The sequence below is a fragment of the Myripristis murdjan genome, chromosome 9 (genome assembly GCF_902150065.1).
Source record: "Myripristis murdjan chromosome 9, fMyrMur1.1, whole genome shotgun sequence".
In the NCBI taxonomy this organism is placed as follows: domain Eukaryota; kingdom Metazoa; phylum Chordata; class Actinopteri; order Holocentriformes; family Holocentridae; genus Myripristis; species Myripristis murdjan.
The window spans coordinates 9,898,821-9,917,290 of NC_043988.1; the positions used below are offsets into that span (position 1 = coordinate 9,898,821).

At 41.0% G+C, this 18,470-nt stretch overlaps 1 protein-coding gene across 2 annotated transcripts; it reads right to left on the reverse strand.

Moving 5' to 3' along the window:
- Positions 1-814: 814 nt before the first annotated feature.
- LOC115365633 (coiled-coil domain-containing protein 92-like) lies at positions 815-10,066 on the reverse strand. 2 transcript variants are annotated; one of them, XM_030060730.1, is made up of 5 exons: positions 10,027-10,066; positions 9,670-9,882; positions 6,355-6,527; positions 5,389-5,430; positions 815-2,775 (listed from the first exon to the last, which is right to left on the reverse strand). In XM_030060730.1, exons 3-5 carry the CDS (start codon positions 6,488-6,490, stop codon positions 1,967-1,969), a joined length of 987 nt encoding a protein of 328 aa, XP_029916590.1. In that variant the 5' UTR covers positions 6,491-6,527; positions 9,670-9,882; positions 10,027-10,066; the 3' UTR covers positions 815-1,966. The 2 variants fall into 2 exon arrangements, with proteins under 2 accessions (XP_029916590.1, XP_029916591.1); XM_030060731.1 differs by having other exon boundaries at positions 9,691-10,047.
- Positions 10,067-18,470: the final 8,404 nt, after the last annotated feature.

Here is an 18,470-nt window from a genome sequence, read left to right on the forward strand (position 1 = left end):
AGCAAATATGCTCACAGGATTTATTGTATTTTTCAGATCTTTATTTTTTGTCAGCAATGGTAGATAGCCAATACCAGTAGCAACAAGGCCTTATCACACCATGGCTGAAAATGATTCCTTACTGAAACTGGTATCACAGCAAGTAAAACTGCAGTGGATCTAATTGTGGATATTTCTTATGCAACTTGTTTTCCAGACATTCTCAACCTCTGAAAATTTGGAAATGGTAAAAAAAATAATTTGTTATGTGTGGCTAGACTTTCCAGGCCGGTAGGAGACCTGTGCTCAGCAAACTATCTGGGTCAAACAAGGTTAGAAAAAAGATTGTGCCCACTGATAAATGCATTCTATTAAACTGCAGTGGGAAGTTTGATTTTAAATCTGCAAAGGCAAAAATGAGTTTTAAGGCCATGCTAAGAGCATGCTGTGCATGCATAGCTCCTGACATTCATTTCTGGATCCATATTTTTATTTTTTTTTTGTCAAATGGCAAGGGATTTGACATTTTGAGAATGTCGTGTTTTGCTGTCACATCCATGTTAATTATGAGGCTGTATGAATTATTTTCTACATATTAAACACTGACAAGAGACTTATGATTTTTTTCTGCACAAATGTTGTACCTAAAATATATCTGTATTGATTTTAACCTGATGTTAGAACCATTTTGTTTTTTTTTCACACCCAACATCTATTATTTAGTTGTTGTATGAAGAATATGCCATGTAGTACAAAGCAGCTACAAATAATTCAGTTGATATCCCTCTATAATATTTGCACCATAGCCACAAGCTCATATTCAAGTCAAGACAAATTAAACAAAAAAGCTTGCTTTATTGTATTGATTCATATACTTCAAGGACCAGTGAATCTAACATGAAAAGCAGGGCATTAAGTGATTATACTTATTCATACTTGAGGTGTAACTACTATTTTAGGTGTCTGAGGTGTTCTTGTGTTCTATATTAAACAAACAATAAATTAAAAAAAGAATTCATTACAAATGTACAGGCTTTATAAAGAACAGTTAATATCACAAAGTCCTGTGACAGCAGTGTTTTCAAAAATGCCCTTACAGTATATCACAAATATCATCAATGGATATTAAGCCAAAACGTCTTATTTTCTCACCAGCCGCCTCCTTCATATCACTTAAACTCTCACTCTCTCACACACACACACACACACACACACACACATACACACAAAATACGCCCTACTCAACACCATTTCATACTGCATTTAAACATATAGACTAGTGCCGTTTTTGCCAGTCAGCAAAAGCAAGGTGATATTACAGCTCTTTCACCTTGAGAACCAGCAAATTACGATTGCACATTATGCAGCTCTTTCCTACAGTAATATTATTATACTGATATCACAAGAATGATGAAAGACATTCAGGGAGTATTAGTTAAATAATTCTATTCTATGTATGCAGCTGCAAAAATCTTAATATAGATTGTTGATATGACCGGACTATGTTGCTGAGGAGATGGAGCAGATATAGAGTTAACTAGAAGCCATGACTACAGTATAGGCTATGTGTATGATTTAACCATCCAGCAGGCACTGATGCAGATATTTGGCTGACAATTTGTTTTTATGCACCGTGTAAGACAGAGTGAGGTGAAAGTTAAAGCAAAAAGACAAGATGTTTACAGTAGTAAGTCACATGTAGATCAAAACAATAACATTTGGCATGCTTTATAGTAGTTCTTCTCTACTATACCAAAAAAACAAACAAACAAATGTTTATTATGGAGTACCATAAACAAAAGTACTATTTTTGTGTTTTTCTTTTTTAAATTGCTGTGTGCATAAAAAGCAGGCTACACAGTGGGTCAGGCTCCTTCCTGCTCTTGCAGTGTATTGTGTGTATTGTATATATGTGTGTGTGCATATGGGTATGCATGTGTGGGTATATGTATGTGTGTGTTTGTGTGTGCGTTTGAGCAAAACAAGGTTAAACTGTCCTGTCAGCTCCTGAACGCTTCCGCACCACTTTCCCCCCGTTGACCTGGTCCACTGCCAGCGTCTCCAGCTCTGCCTGCGGCGGGGCCACAGGAGGGGTACCATGGGGGATGCGGTGTGCCACGCCCACATGAGCCCTGTGCTGACGGTCCCGAGCGGGGCTGTGGCGGGGGCTGGACGAGGCGCCCAAGGGAGGGATAGGGGGTCGCTCAGATGCAATAGGGGGGATAACGGCAGGCCGCTCTCGCATCAACTGTGGTTCAGGAGACTCTCTGCCAGCTTGCAGAAAAGGCGTGGGGTCAGGCATGGCGTCTACCGTCTCCCGCAGAACCAGCCGCTTACCATCTGGCCCAAGCCGGTACACCTCTGTCAATTCCGGGTGAAGAGGCTGGGAGAGGCTTTTCTTCATGCGGCGACGCGGCGTCTCAGGCTGCCTGTCCTTGGACGGTGGAGGGGTGGGCTTGTAGGAGGTGACGGGGCTGACGTTGGGGCTGGCCTCAGAGGAGCTGCCAGCCAGCAGCTTCTTCTTGGTGGCGTGAAGCTGTGAGGTGAGGTAAGCGATGGTGCTCGCTCTCTGCTCTAGCTCCCCGGACAGAACTGCCAGCTTGTGGCTCTTCATCTTGAGCTCCTCCAGGTACTTTTTCTCCCTCTCCTTGATGGTATTTTCCAGGACAGAGATCATGGCGTTCTTCTGCTCCAGGTCCCTCAACAGCTCAGTGTTCTCCTCCTCCTTCTTCTTTAGCTGGGCTTCCAGCTCCTCGCACCTCCTTTGCAGCTCTCTGCACCGTGCCTCACTGCTGTCTGCACAAATAATACAAATAGTTAAAACAAAAGCAATGACATGGACACAAAGAGGAGAACAGTGAAGAGAGAAAAAAAATAACTAAAATGATGTGATTTTGGCTGGGGTTCTGTACCAATCAGACCCGAGCCCTGGGCCAGGGCATCTCTATAACACTATAATACTTCATTTCTAATGTTATTTTCCCACTTAATTTATAATAGGATTTTGCCCTAAAAATGGCAACTCCTGCAATTTGGATATTGCACTTGGCAATATTGCAATTTTGATAATATTTTGATTAACTGTTCAGCCCTAGAACACACATAGAAGTGTGTGTGTAAACACACAAAAACATGCACCGTGAAATACACACCCACAAACAATTGGGAAAAGTTGCAGACACAGACACACACATATCCCTAAAACAGACCAGCAGGCCATTAGTACATTAAGTGCAGACACTGACCATGGACAGAGTCTGTCAACTGATGTTAATGGGGGAGAGAGAGAGGCTGTGATCCTATGGAGACTCGTCTGCAGTGGGCAGAGAGCTCCGGTTTCATATTACAGTTCTGGTAGACGGCAAGGGCGCAGCTCTTCTCTGACCTTCATCACTGCTTGCTTAATACTGCCCCCAATCCGCCCCACCCTACCCACTTGCAGCCTATACAGCCACTCTGAATATGTGCCCAAACCCCAGAACAACACACAACCATGCATATCACAGTGTAAAAGAGAAATGGATTAATTCATGTGAATCATGTGACTATGTTTTCAGTCTTAGGGCTGTTTTCTGCTGTTGTGAGTCCTGCTGGTATAAACTGTGCTAAGGCTTGTCTGGTCAACAGAACTACAGTCTCCTGTCAAGTAAGTGTCGGGCCAGATGATTATTGCTTTTGTCCTAACTGTGTTTGCGTGTGTGTTGGAGGGGGACTCACCCCAGCTCAGCCCTCCTACACTAAGCAGGTTGCAGTCTGTGCATTAGCGCTGTGACACATAATCTCATTTCCTGCACTGCAATCTCTGAGTTGTCCCACACTAACCTGATAGTGCCTAACAATATTGCTAAGACCTCGGCCACCCAGAGCCTGTTTAAAGGCATGCTTAAAGCACAGCCTTCATCCTACTGCGGTCCTCTTGAGACATGACATGTTTCAATTATATAAAGGATGTAACCTATGATTAAGTTAAAACTATACAGACAACCTTTCGAGTTTTCTGTCCATTGTCTTTTGCTCTTTTGTCTGTCTCTAGGTTGACTATACAACTTGTCAGGGGCCTTCCTGTGTATATAGTGCTTAAAGCCAGGCCATGGACAGTGGGGCTGGAGCTGAAGCACACCAGTGTTGTGGCTGCGTGTCATGGCCATGGTTACGGGGGGGGGGGGGGGGGGGGGGGGGGGGGGGAAGTGTTAGCAAATGGCAATGAGTGGTAGGGGCTGAAAGAGGATGACAATCCTCTGAACAGCAGGGCGTCCCACAATACTTCCTGGGTGGGACTGTGTTACCAGGATACAGCTAGGGCACTCAGCTCACAGTCCTGGGCACCAACACAGCCCTCTGTTTCTGAAGAAACTTTTAGAACCTTGACAGTTTTAAGGTTTGGACTGTTCTTGTGCACTTTCACTATCTTTATCTGGATGTATAAAACAAGACAAAACCATATTCTTAGTTGTTACTATATGGACTAGAGGGGACTGTGTAATTCCCTATCACTGCACAGTCACCGGTCAATCTGTGCTCTCGGTCAAGGGAGGCAACTTCTGGAATGGTCTTCCAAGTGAAATTAGAGAATGCCCAACGTTCAATATGTTCAAACTGCATCTAAAAGAATGGCTTCTATCCAATCAGATGTGTGCACACTTCTTAACTTATGTGGTGTACTTTTAACTTAGTTTTAAGGCTGATAGTATAGGCCTCCTTATTATAGTACTGATAGGCTCTATAGGTTAAATGTCATATTTGTCTCATACTGCTGTATTGTTTTGTATTGTATTGTATTGTACTGTATCAGCGTAGGCCCTATTGTAACTTGTGAGATGTGTCATGTTACCTGTCACAGGACTATGTTTTTAGCTTTTGTACTTTTTTACTTTCAGGGAAATCTTACCAGGGACTACAGGTGGAAATTAGCCTCTGGCTACAACCTGGCTTGTTTCCAACACTATTTTTGTACTCTTGTAATCAAATATGGTGCTTGTTCATTAACTTGCGTTGTTCCTCCGCAAATAAATAAATCAAAATCAAATCATTAAAAAGTATCAAGAAATGTCACAATTAAAGAGTTTGTTGAGGCAACTGAAGCATATCTCTATCAATCCAGACAAATTTACCTCACTGAAAAGCTTTCATATCAGTACTGGAGCATAAAATCATGCTGTCTAAATTGTTACATCTCTCTATTACAAGAAACACTTTACATGACAATTATACAGCAGTGATTTCCAGATGAAACCACACTCAGGAATTGCGCACCGACAGAACCAGAGTAAAGAGCAGTAATTAAATTTCTGTTCTCTTTATACATGTTATACATAATGCTGTTATTGGCTAATCATTTCTAGACTGTGAATGTTAGTGGTAAAACTGATGTGTGAGTGTGTTGCAAAACAGGCCTGTGACCGGTCTTACCTGAGGGATCAGAGCTTCTCACAGTCAGCTCATATGTCAGGTCTGTGAAAAGAGGAGAGGGTCACACAAGGGTATGACAGGTGCTTGCCTATAAAACAACATTCTCCTCACACAGCCTAGCAAGTGGCACTGCTTGTTTGGGGGAAACAGAGTCAGTGTTGGTCCTTCCATCTGGCGGGCTACTCTCTAAACAAGATTAGTAAGAGTTCCAGGTCAGCTCAGTAATAGGTTAGCCAAGGATAGAAGAAAATCAGGGTTAGAGCATAGAGCATTACGCATTTCTTAGAGCTGGATAGCCATCCTAACTGTGCCGTAGAGCATTACTGCTGGGAAAGATCAATCATTTTTCTGCTCTCTTCCATCATTACAGAGCAGGGTGTAAGCCACTAATGGTTAAGTGCATTACCCAAAACCCATAATATTCTCCCTAAAAAGTGCCACTGTAACAACACACCATCTTGGCTATGGCCCCACCTCTGAAAACATCCAATCTGTGGATCATCTGAGAAATTTCCACTGTAATTATAAGTGGCAACACAGTTTGGGATTAATTCTGTCTTTGGTTGCAAATCTTTCTCAGTTTTTGTTGCAGGGTTGGCTCACGGGTCGGCTGTGGTGTTACGAACATTTTAGTATACTTTATCATAATAACAACATGAATTCTGCATGCAAGGGTTAGATATCTTTGTGTTTGAAAACAGAATTTTAGCAAAATGTGTTGCGGACTTGATGCCATGTTTTCTCTCGCAGAGGTAGTAATTTTTGTTGCATAGGTGTACGACTGCTGACTGAACAGAGAGGAATCCTACAGTTGAAAGATTCTTGATGTCACTTTAATGTGACAGCACAGCGCTCTGATGTTTTCATGTGCTTTCATGAGATATCCTCTTGGACATTTCTTTCACATGCCAGTTCTCTACAACAGCATGAAGAGATGGGGAGGAAGCTACTTGGGGGCGTGTTCACCTGTGCAATGCTGCTGTAATCTACGGATCTCTGCATGGAGCCCTTTCAGCGTGTTGGCATGGTCCTGCTGGAGGAACAGCAGGTTTTTCTGGGCACTGTGCAACTGATTCTCCAGGGTAACATTGGCTGATGCCATGGTTAACAATGCTCAGACACACACCAGCCTGTGCAACCTGCAAATACAGATGACACAGAGGGAGAGAGAGAAACACTGAGAAGTGTGAGAGAGAAACAGAGAATATAAACAAAACCCATCCCATCTGGAAAGCAGGCCATTAATTTTCATCCTTTCACCCATAAACATTTGGGTTTGGGATGTGCTCCAGCTTTGCTGTGTCTGCGAGTTAAACTGGTCAAGATAATCTGCTTTAGATGACAGACTGGAATAATCACTATTAGATAATACCATCAAATCTGTCCTTACTGGAGGCCATTTGCCACTTCAAGTGACCAATCAAAAGTGTTAAAATTGTAATCTTATCCCTTGATAAAAGGAATGATAAACGTGCTGAAGAAAAAGTCAAGATGCACCCTCATTAGTATGCAGGGTAGTGATGTAGGTTCTCATCATTAATCACGCTTGATCAATGTTAAATGCAAGGTTTTTGCAGAGAGAGGCACAAGGGCCATAAATAGGCCCACTCCTTTATGGCTAACTCTAATTGGCAAACAATTGCTGATGTCAAGATATTGATTTAGTATCAGACAGTGGGCAGTCTGGGCCTTTAAAAAGACAGTTCTCTGAGATAATACTACAATTTAGCAACAAATTAAAGTTAAATTGAGAAAATAAAATTCAATTATTACATTGGCATTCAAATGGCAAATTAGAAAGATGATAACAATTTTGACTATCATTTTGAATTAAACTCTTAATGTTAAGATATTCTATTTTATAGTACCTCCTTTTAAACTAAGAGATGACAGAAACATAGCCCATGCAAACAGTGAGCTGGAGGAAAATTCTGTTTCAGTGGCCATAGCATGTGATGGTAATGAAAAACACACTGATAAGACATCGCAGTGACAGGGTGTGGCATGTAGAGAGCCATTCTCCAGCAGGCGCCCTTCTCTCTTGCCTCGCCCCTTTTTCCTCCCTCCTCCTCTTGTCTCCAGAGCCACGCCAGAGGGAGAGAGAGGGAGAGAGAGAGACCATCACTCAGTTCCATTGTCTCCACCCCTCTCCCAGACAACTGTACTGGGCTGAGAGTTGAGAGCACATTGATCCCTGCGCCACCCTTCCTGAGTGCAGAAAAAGCCTCCCCCTGCATACATTAGTGTGCTTCAATAAAACATCCCGGAGCTTCTCACTCTTACATCATCAGCTCACTAACATAAATAATATATCCCATGCCACCTCTCTGGATATGCTCCCTAGTTTGAGCAGTTATCTATGTTAAATGTTCGCATTGTCTACAAAGGTAAAGGACACCATATGATGATCTAAACACAGGCGGGTAATCATGGACTCAGCTGGTGGTGTGTCATAAAGGCTGGAGAGATAATCTATAATTGATGAGTAATCTGAAGTCCTGGCGGTAAACCCTGCATGACAAGCATATCTCTCATCTCAACCCTTTCCTAGAATAGCTTAGAAAGCTTTCCATTAACAAAGAAATGACCCCAGTCAACATCACATGGCTCATGCCATGGCATGGAGCTGATAATGGTACAAGAGTACAATCCAGTACTCCAATGAAACAATAAAAATTACCGTTGCCTTTAAGAGACAACTAATGCAAATGTGTTGGTCTGATTCTTAAGATATACTCTAGCTTAGTGATGCATCCTTCTACTTTTCCTAAGCCTCCACATGCTTTCTGTTTCTTCCTTTTCCCAATACACAAACCAGCATTTCCCCACACAGAGAACATAAATAATCAATGAACTGCAGCAGCGTGACACACTAGCTAGCATCCTCAGCCAGCCACAACAAGAGATTAGGAGTCAATGCCCCTCCTATTATAAAAGAAAATAAATGGGCTCTTCACAAAGAAATTGCACAAAGTTCATCTTTGGATTTGAATAAAAGAACTACAGGCTTTGTTGCATTTCTTCACAAATGTTGTTGCTAGTCCCTTGGGGCAAGATGCTTTAAAGTCTTATGTACTCATGTCTGCAAACTGCAATAATGAACCAACAACTGGCCTATAGTTCAGGAAGTGCTACTCTCTCAACGTGTAATATGATGATAATGATTGTTAAACTCAGATAAACAGCCCTAAAGAAAAACCAAAACAATCCTCGTAGAGACTGACTACACTTACGCCAAGACAGAGAGCTGTATAGCGGCAGAGAGGTTTGATACTTTCCAAGGCACTTTCAATTTCAGCACCTGCATTGCGGACAGCACCCCTTATCCACTTTTCACATTAAACCATCGCTGGCACAGGCAGATGCTGCTGGAGGCAAGATCACTTCATACAAACGTTACTGTCAAGATCCAGCCGGCGAGATCATTCAGGACATGACCTTCTTTATCATTATTTACAGTAAATGTTTGCGGTCGTAAACAAGGGCCTAGCGAGCAGTGCTTTATATAACGTCATCCTTAACTGTGTTAAAGGGTTACCGTTATCAACAAAGGCCACTTCCCTTGTTGTGTTATGCCTTGGTGAAAGAAATACCATCACTAGACTGCGTATGGCCATCGCAGAGGCTAACCTAGAAGCTAACGCTATGTGTTGCTGTTGCTGGAGGGGGATGAGCTCTTCAATGTCAGAGGCTGCAAACAAGCTAGCCCCGATATGTACCTTTCACTGAATGGAGAAAACGTCACTTTGAACTCCCTTTAACAGACTAGTAGTTTAGTGAATCTTTGCTTATCAGAAAATGGTATTCAAAATTTAGACCGTTTTGCCGCTGCGAAACTACTCTGGTAAATTCGGCTTATGTGTTATCCACCAAGCAGTACAGTACCTAAATAGTAAAAAATTACAACGGGTTTACATTGCCAGCTGCTTCCCTACACACTAACGTTATTAGCTATCTATATCATGTAGGGAGGAGGCGTCAAATACAGGAGAAGCCATTACAAAAGTTCAATTTTTAGAGAAATAAATATTGTTAGGTGCATTGTTTGTGAGCCGAACTGGAGAGTGGCATTTAAATACCCAAAAGACTGGATGTCATGGTGTGTCCAGCATGTACATAGGCAAATAAGCAAAGCGACAGTAATTAGACGGATTTTTTTTTTTTTTAACTGACATTTGACATTTGTGAGGCTCTCTGCATACAGGACAAGTGCATACTGGAGCAACTGACGTTAGCAGGTTAGCTAGCGGACTAGCTAACAAGACTACAATAGCACCTTACCGTGTGCGATGCCCAACGTACCTTCCAGCTAAAAAAAAAACACACGGCCGTCGACTGTTTTGTAAACGGTTAGTAAATTGTTGTTGAGGAGGCTAGCCACAGCGGCTAAGTCCGTTCCGCCTTGCCTGGCATGTTGGTGATGCTGTCAGTAGCTTCTTCTCGGTCGGCTGAGAGCGGAGGGCGGCTGTGTCAGTTTCTTCTCATCTCCCTGAGCTACTAGACAAAATAAAGCGATGCATCATGGGAAATCAGAGAGAAAGTCTCAATAACGCAATAAAATCCAAGGTATTAAAAAAACATCATAATTCAACCACGAGGACCAAGGACAAAATGCGATAATAAAAAATATACTCTCACCGCAAGTCACTGTAAATGTGGATAAAGTTTCTTAAATGCTGAAGTATAATGTTGGCGGAGACGCGACCGAGTATAGGGCTTTACCAGCGTCATCACCATAGCAACAGAACCTGTCACCTGTTCATTAGTGATACATTAACGCCATCTAGCGATAGCAGACTAGTACAGTTACACTCAATGGGTTTAAAAATTGGAGATTTTAAAGTTTACTCCATAATTAGTTGTTAACTTTGATATTCATCTTGTGACAAATAGCTGGTGTGAAATGAAACATACGAAGTGACAGAGATGAGAGTTGTTTGATCAAACCCAGCCGCCTGCAGACAGCAGAGGGGGGTGTTGCCCTTCAGTGGCACACAGTCTGTAGTCTGTACAGCACCATGCCCACCATGGAAACTGAATTTAATATCTATTTCTATGGTGTCCACTCATTCACATGCACAGCTCTCCTGACAGAGGTAGAGAGAGAGAAAGAGAGAGAGAGAGAGAGAGAGAGAGAGAGAGAGAGAGAGAGAGAGAGAGAGAGAGAGAGAGAGAGAGAGAGAGAGAGACTATGTGTACTGATTTCTTGTGTATGCCAATGTATATCAATATGTATATATTTGGTATATGCACTGATATCTTGTCCTGCTTGTTTACATGTTTACATGCAACATCACATACAATGCAGCTACATACATTGTAATAATTTGTTTTTTTTGTTTTTTTTTTTTTTGATATTTTATTTATTTATTTATTACACCTGTACATTCTGTGATTCTGGATATGAATATGTACTGGTTTCTGTATGTGATGTCTGTTTTGGCAATACAATTACCTATATGTCATTTGAGAGAGTTTTACTTGTTCTCCCTAGAAAGTGTCTTTTTCGAGTTCCCAATGAAAAGTTTCGTCCTCATCTGCTGTATCATAACTTGATACTTTTCCAACAATTATTTCAGTTCTTTTCAATTCTTTCATAATATGCATGTTTCATATCATATTAAATTGCCCCATTAACTTCTATTGCTGTTTTTGCTATTTTGCTCTCACTCGCTGTGCAGTAATCTATAATTTTTATACTTTCATCCATACAGTTCTATTTAATACGTTCTACCCCCTGCAATGATACCGTTTGTTTATATAATGTACACTCCCTTTGCTCAATCCATATTTATATTCTGTTATTCTTTTCTGTAATTTGTATTCTCTGTTGCCGTGGCAATGATCACCCCTGGAATCATTAGCGTTTCATCTAATCCTATCTCGTGTTAATTGATAACTGCGCTGTTTCTTCTTCTGAGCAATAAAACTGTGAGAACAGTATAACTTTTCATCGTGACTCACCATTTCACCTTAAATTATGTCTGGCAAGAGCAGGTCTGCAGTGGCGTGGCTACTGCGTAAAACGATACCGTACAAAAACAAAAGAATCAAGTCGAAGAAAAAGTCCCAACTTTTAAAAAGAGGAAAAAAAAAAAACAGCTCATGGTATAAATGGGATCATTGTCCACCTCCTGAAATATTATTTTTCGGAAGCAGCCTTTAATCTGTCTCTGGCTTTGGCATGTTTTGGATGGGGATTAAATTCTAATTTCTGTATTTTTACTTGTTTTGGCACTCTTCCCAGCTGCGCACAGCACAGAGCCGGCCCGAGGCATGGCCTGCCCGGGGCCCGGCGGCCGCTAGGGGGCCCCACGGGCACTTGAAATGTGCGTTGAAGTTTTTTAATGATATGATATCTTGCAGTGGTAAATACATAATTTTACTAAAACGCCATTTTAATGCTAAAGCAACACTGTGTAACATTTTTTCCTTAAAATAATGCTCCCACATCATATTAACGCTACACTGACATGTAGGCTAATGAACAGCAAGGTGTCTCAGTCTGGCGGAGCGGGTCACCGACAGGACATATCGCTTTACGGCACCACGTCACCCGCAGCAACTGTGTCCAGCTTGCTCGCTAACTGTCCTCAGTACAGAAATCATGTTATAGCTCCAGAAACCCGAAGAAAACGTTGACATAGGAAGCAAATAAGATAAAAAGAAAGAGAGAGACAAGAGCAAGAGACCAGACTGGAGTAAACTAGCAACTTGACAACTTTGCCAACACAGCCAGACACCAAGAAGCATGCCACACTAACCTAGCGTGCTGCTATTCTGAGCTGCTTGATGTTTAGCTGTGTTGGCGAAGTTGTCGACTCGCTGTTTTTTGTTCATAAACCAAATTGTCCAGTTTTGACAGAGCAATTTAGCTGTTTAGCTGTCCTTTGTCTGCGATGTCTCTGATTCAGGATAGCTAAGCTAAGCATGCTAATGTTACTGTTGTGTGTGTGATGTTAAATGCAAACTTTGACTGCTGCACAGAAAAAAATTATGTCAGAGCATGTCTTTTTACTTAAGAGTTTTTAGGACAAAAACCTGTTATAACGCCACTATCTTTAGTTTGCATTTAGCACATAAGCTAAACCTGGGATTTCAGGTGTTTCAGCCTCACGGTGCTGTTGTACACTAAATGTCCTGCTTCGTCCAGCTGGAGCTACAAACACACTGACTTGGCCCTTCTCTGCATTTCCTCTCCAAGGTGTGGACGGTCCTACAATAACAAGTCAAGGACCTGGAGGAGACGAAGGACTGCAGCTACATCCCAGAGCTGCAACCTGCCTATATCGTGATGTTTGACTTTTGAAATACTTATGCATATTTTGACCAAATTATACATGTAAATATCAGTTATGTCCAGTTGGATTTGCATGACAGTAATGTACATGTATGAAGAAAAACATGACTCTAGTTTTCTTCTCAGCTAATTATCAGTCATGTGGTTATTTTTGATTGTATGTGATGAAACAGTTTGTCATTTGAGAGGATTCAGGGAAGGTTTGTAGATACAGTATGTAAGAAACAAGGAATGCCACAGCACATCTGTGGTTTGAGATTGTTACATCTAACATGGCGAGCTGTTTTTGTTTCGTTTCTTATCTGAAGTCCACCCTCCTCTGCAGGCAAGCAGCACTTTGCAGCCCTGCATCCCGATCCTCCTGTCCCTTCTGTGACTGTTTCAACCTCAGCTCATGTGGGTGCTAATGGATTTTTTTAACCCTCATTTTTTTCTGAACCTTTGCACATCTAGTTTTCAAAATGAATTATTCATCTTTACATTTTATCCTTGAACTGTTATTGTTATCTTACTACAACTTTTATGTCATTAATTAATTATTTATTTAATATAGTTTTTTTCCCCTATTTTTTTTATTTTTATTTTTTATTATTTAAGTATGAACCTGCTGAGAGAGGAACTGTTTATCTAAGGAATTTGATTTTAATAGTTAATGGTTCCTTTGCACTGTTGATGTCACAAATTTGTAAACCAAAAGAAATAAAAGTGGTTAAGTTGTTTACAGTACATGCATTGTCTGCTTGTTTATTTTATTACTTTTTAATACAGCACATTCAGTATGCCTCTTACTGTATAACTTTGAATATTATAATGCAAATGAACACCAGACCTCTCTTGCGAGTTTGCTACCTTTTAAGATTAAAAGCCATAGAAGAGTGAAAACATGCCAGATAGCAAGCAACACAGGTACAACTAATAAAATTGATAATAGGTATGTTATATTTACAATAGGTGTGTCAATGATCAAGCATTGACAATACTGTAATCAATAGTATTGGCAACATTGAGGGGCCCCCCAAATCAAATTCTGTCTCAAAGCCTGAGAATACAAGACGACATTCAGAGGACAGTGAGCACGTGTCACATCAAACAAAACCCACATGTTGACACTGACCTGAATGCAGTAACACCTACCTTACTTCTTTTCCCTCTGAAATGTAGTAGTGAGTTATATTCCAGCACTGAAAGCCACGCATATGATGCTGGCTTTAGGGCCACTTAGAAATCTCAAAAGAAATCAACAATTCAGAAGTCACCCTAACCCACAAAAATGAACCCTGACCCTAACCCTTAAGAGGACCTGAATAAGACTAGTATGAAGTGCATTATTTTAGAGGTGATAATTTTTATGGAAGACAAATGAAATGGTGACCCTTTTGCAAAAGAGTGTAGTGGAGTGGGGAGTGGGGTGTATGGAGTCACTGTTGGAAATGAACTCCTTTGTCTTCTTAATCCTCTTGTTTTTTTGTTTTTTTTTTTCTTTTTGTTTGTCCCAGACCTCATGACTCTTGTCAGCCAGCAAGCTTTCTGCTTTACCAGTTCTTTGTTTTGACCTTCCATCTGATGGCGAAGAGCCAACCTTTCAGTTTCACAAGTCTCCAATTTGATGGTGAGCTCATCCATCTCTTGGCGAAGAGCTGTCTTCTCAAGGCCAAGAGCCTCCTTCTGCTCAATCTCTGCATTCACCTTGCTTGTAAGATTCTGGATTTCCAGATCCTTTTCCACCAGTTCTTTTCTTAATATCCTTTTCATTTCTGAGGACTTTAGCATGGCCCTCTCTTTCTCTATCAGATTTTTCAGCACCATCATTTTCTCATTAAGCATCATATTACTCTCGGAGAGAATCCCTTCCTGACATCATCGCTTGGAGCTTAATGGTGGCCTCTCTGGTGCTGGAGGACATCTCCCCCTGGTGGTGCTCTATGGTTTGGCGGAGTGCTTTTTCTGTGTCAGTGACCTTGAGGCTCATGGCTTCCATCTGGCTGTTTCTGGCCCTTTCTTTAAGAAGTGCTTCTTGGAGCGCTTCTCTTTGTCTTTGCTGGAGCACATTTTCCTGGCGGAGAGTCTTTTCCAGGTTCTCGTACTCTGCAAACCTGTTGTTTGGCGCTGTGGAGCTCCTCTTTGAGATTTTCTATATCATTGTTGAACGTCCTCATCAACTCCAGGGATTGTTGTGACGTGAGCTGTTTGGCCAGAGCTAGCTTGCTACTATTTGTTGTTTTGCTGGTTCCCTTCAGCCAATCTGGCTGGAGGTCATCGAAGGGAGGTGGCGCTGGGTGGGAGGGGACTAGTCAAGCTGCCCCATGTAGAGTGCTATGCAGCTATGCCCATGGGAGGCCTTTTGAGGATTTTTTTTTTCTTGGGCATGGTTGTGTGGGGTAAGAGATAGTTTTGGGGGAGTAGAACCCCTCTCAAAACTACTTTGTATACTGTCAAACGCATCAACAGAATGAAAAGTTATCTTTGTAAAGCTGAGTTGCTGTGGTTCCTAAATGCTTCCACTTTGCAATAATACTACTTACAGTTGATTGTGGAATATTGAGGAGGGAAGAAATTTCATGCACTGACTTGTTGCAACAGTGGCATCCTATTACATTACTATTACAGTACCACACTGAAAGTCAGTTGATTATTAGTCAGTTCATTGATTAAGAGGTGTGGCCCAATACCTTAGTGCATATAGAGTCTAGATATGGAAAGTGATTGAGGCAGTAAATGAGGGTTGTTAAATTGGACACAGGCTAGTACTCCACTGCCCACTTGGAAAGAGCCTTCAGCAGCAGAAGCCTGTGAATTCTGTGCAGGTTCTTTAACACCAGATCAAGCTAGAGGACACAGAAGCTCCTCACTCAGGTGGATGAGAGACAGGGGACACCCTCACCTGGAGGAACAACATCCATGTGCTGCCTTACAACTAAATTTGAAGAATCATAAATCACTTTGTTTTGAAAGCATGTTTTGTTGTTGTGCAAAGTAAGCATATTCTAGGCAAGATAAAATATACAAGTACACTGAGGAAAAAAATTCTGTAAATACAATTTTCTCTTTGGATAAACTGGTGGACTTATCACTTTGTCAGTGGATAAATTCTAGTTTTTACGAAATTGATGGGCAATTTGTCTCTACTCTATCCACAATTGTCCACATATTCAGTGAGGCATAGAAATTCTTCTGACTCAATCATGCCCATTTCCTTATGCTCCTTGAGCAGGCTGTGGAAGGCTGCTGTGTAGATTCTCACTATTCTGTTGTTTGAAATAAAAATTCTCCTCAAGCATGCTCTGTTGCCAAGTCTCAGAAACAAATTGCAAAGTTTTTTGTTGTTGTTTTTGTCATGCATGAACTGCTTGAACAACCACATATCAAAGAGCAAAGTCAAAGAGCAATGTTAAGTAAAATGTAAGCTTCCAAACCTGTTTTGTCTCTTATTTTCTGGGAAGCATAAGACATCATCAGTAATTCAGAGCACATCTGATAGGACTTCAGCATCTTGCTTAATCAAAACCTTGCTTAATTTTTCTGTATTTTCATTCCTAAGAGATCATAAAACAGAAAACTAAAAATCAGTGTTTTCCTTCGACTTCAAGTCTTATTTCTGCAGCACAATCTCAATCATCACACTTTGTTGATTCCACTGTTTCTGCATCACAGCGACAGTGATCAGAGTGACTCCAGCTCCATCTAGCAGGCACAGTGCAGCACTTTCACTGCTTTACTAAATTGGACTTTTGGAGCGGACATTCCTGTTTTCATCTTTTTGTTGCTGTTACAGTGTCACTACCTGTCTACAGATGTTTGACTTGAATGAAATAGTAGACCAATGAAGTGGAGTAGAAGGTTTATGTTTGACTGTATAACACAAATGAGAAAAGATGTGTTTTGACATTTGTACGGCATGATGTCTTTTAACCCTTTGACGCCTGAGTTGACATCAGAAACTCCTTTCACAAACATTTCACTCTTTGAGACCTGATCAAATTGACTTGATTTTTCTTTTTTTCGAAAACGTAGAAAAATAGGTAAGGAGCCACAGGAAATGACCCTAACATTAGCAAGAAATTAGTAAAAGTTACAAGAAAATGATCTGACAATTTAAAAAAGAGGGGAAATTATTAGAGAAGGATTTTTAAAAATTAGAGAAAAAATCTAGAAAACTATTTTCATAATTATTACTATAATATATTTGTTATAAATTATATTCTGTAATTGTTATAGTGTATTGTAGTGGGAGAAAGAGACCAACCAACCATTTGAGGTAAGATATCCTTGCTCCAGCAAGAGTGAGGTGAAAAATAATTCCCCAGTGGAGACGCCTACCTTCCTTGTGATTTGTTTTACTTATAGACTGCTAGGGTTCTTCATCTATCATAACAGGCAGTAAAACAGCTCTATGGGAGGAGAGAAACTAACCAAGTCAAACAAGCAGGACTGAGTCCAGACCCCTCCTGTGCCTCTAATCAGCTTATAGTCATTGTTTTCATGGCCTTTGCCCACGGGTGATCCGGTGCTGGGTCAGATCCAGCTGAGAAATGCCCTTCCCTCAAGTTGACCAAAGCTGTTCTCCCACCTGAGGTGTCCACACTGGGATTTCCTTTAACAAGCTGGCAGGCCTCGTAAATGTGTCAGTGATTTACTGCCTACTGGGTCTGTAGATTGATATTCTATTTTTTATGAAGAAGGCAAGGAAATACATTCTTTCAAACACTACTAAATTCAGCCATGCGCTCAAAATGTTCCAAGTGATGCCTTACAGACGGTGGTAAGGGTGCTGGACTCAGGCCCAAAAACGTCATAAGTTATACTGCTGGGAAAGTAATAAGAGTGAGCCATTAAGCTTTTGAGACAACTGTCCAGCATCAGTCGCAGATCCAGGAGAGTCAAAAAACAAACTTAGAAATAGAAATTCTTGAATGTGGATCAGGGGTCCCTAGTCGTTGAATACTGCCTGAATAGATAGTCAGGTCTTTGTCAAATACATTGAAGTACAAATGAAATCTGAGCGCATGGCAGCCTGACTCAAATGTGGCAGAGTTTTATTGCCCCTGCTCTGACAAGCTGCCAATACCAACACTTCTCAGGTTGTAATAGTTTTACAGTTATTATATTGAGGTTGGCAAGGCAAAATGCCTCTAAAACTCTGAAAACCTAATTTAATTTTCCGAGACCCTTTTTTTTATTTTTCTGTCCAAAGACAGTCATAATCACCTCTCTGTTGAACTGAATGTGTCATTTATGTGAAAACTTCAAAGTAAGTCGCTTACCGCGCAATGACATTAACTTATTTCGCCTTATAATATAATAGCAAATTTTGATACTAACTGAGTATCATAATACTAAAAAACAGTCGCACTGAAAAGACTATTAACAATCATTTGCTCAAGAAAGGATCAGATAAAGACCAGACAATAATCAGCCACAATTTACAGTTGGTAAACATGTGGCTTGTATGCATTTATACTCACCGTCACCATCCCACACACACTCACACATACACACACCGGGGGGACAGCCCTTCTTGTGAGGCTGCTCATCATGTTTTAGCCAGATGTCGAGTCTAAAACAGACATTATGTGATGCCTGTGTGGTATGGAAAGTATTTGTCCATGTCCTACAGAACCTACAGTACAGTGTGTACATATGCCAGCCGTGTCTGGAGTATACAAGGAGCGTGAAAGAATTCATGCGAGAACATTTTTTAAATTAGGAGGCCTGAATGTGTGAAATAAGTGCTTAAAGTAAAGGTTATTTCAACAGTGTACAGCTTTTCTGACACGGTTTTGTA

Bases quoted from the DNA above. Each gene is read 5' to 3' on its own strand.
- LOC115365633 (XM_030060730.1), bottom strand. From the start codon at position 6,490: ATGGCATCAGCCAATGTTACCCTGGAGAATCAGTTGCACAGTGCCCAG. The intron at 5,431-6,354 runs GTGAACACGCCC...CTCTTTTCACAG, and splicing joins ATTACAGCAGCATTGCACAG to ACCTGACATATGAGCTGACT. The intron at 2,776-5,388 runs GTAAGACCGGTC...TTATTTGTGCAG, and splicing joins GAGAAGCTCTGATCCCTCAG to ACAGCAGTGAGGCACGGTGC.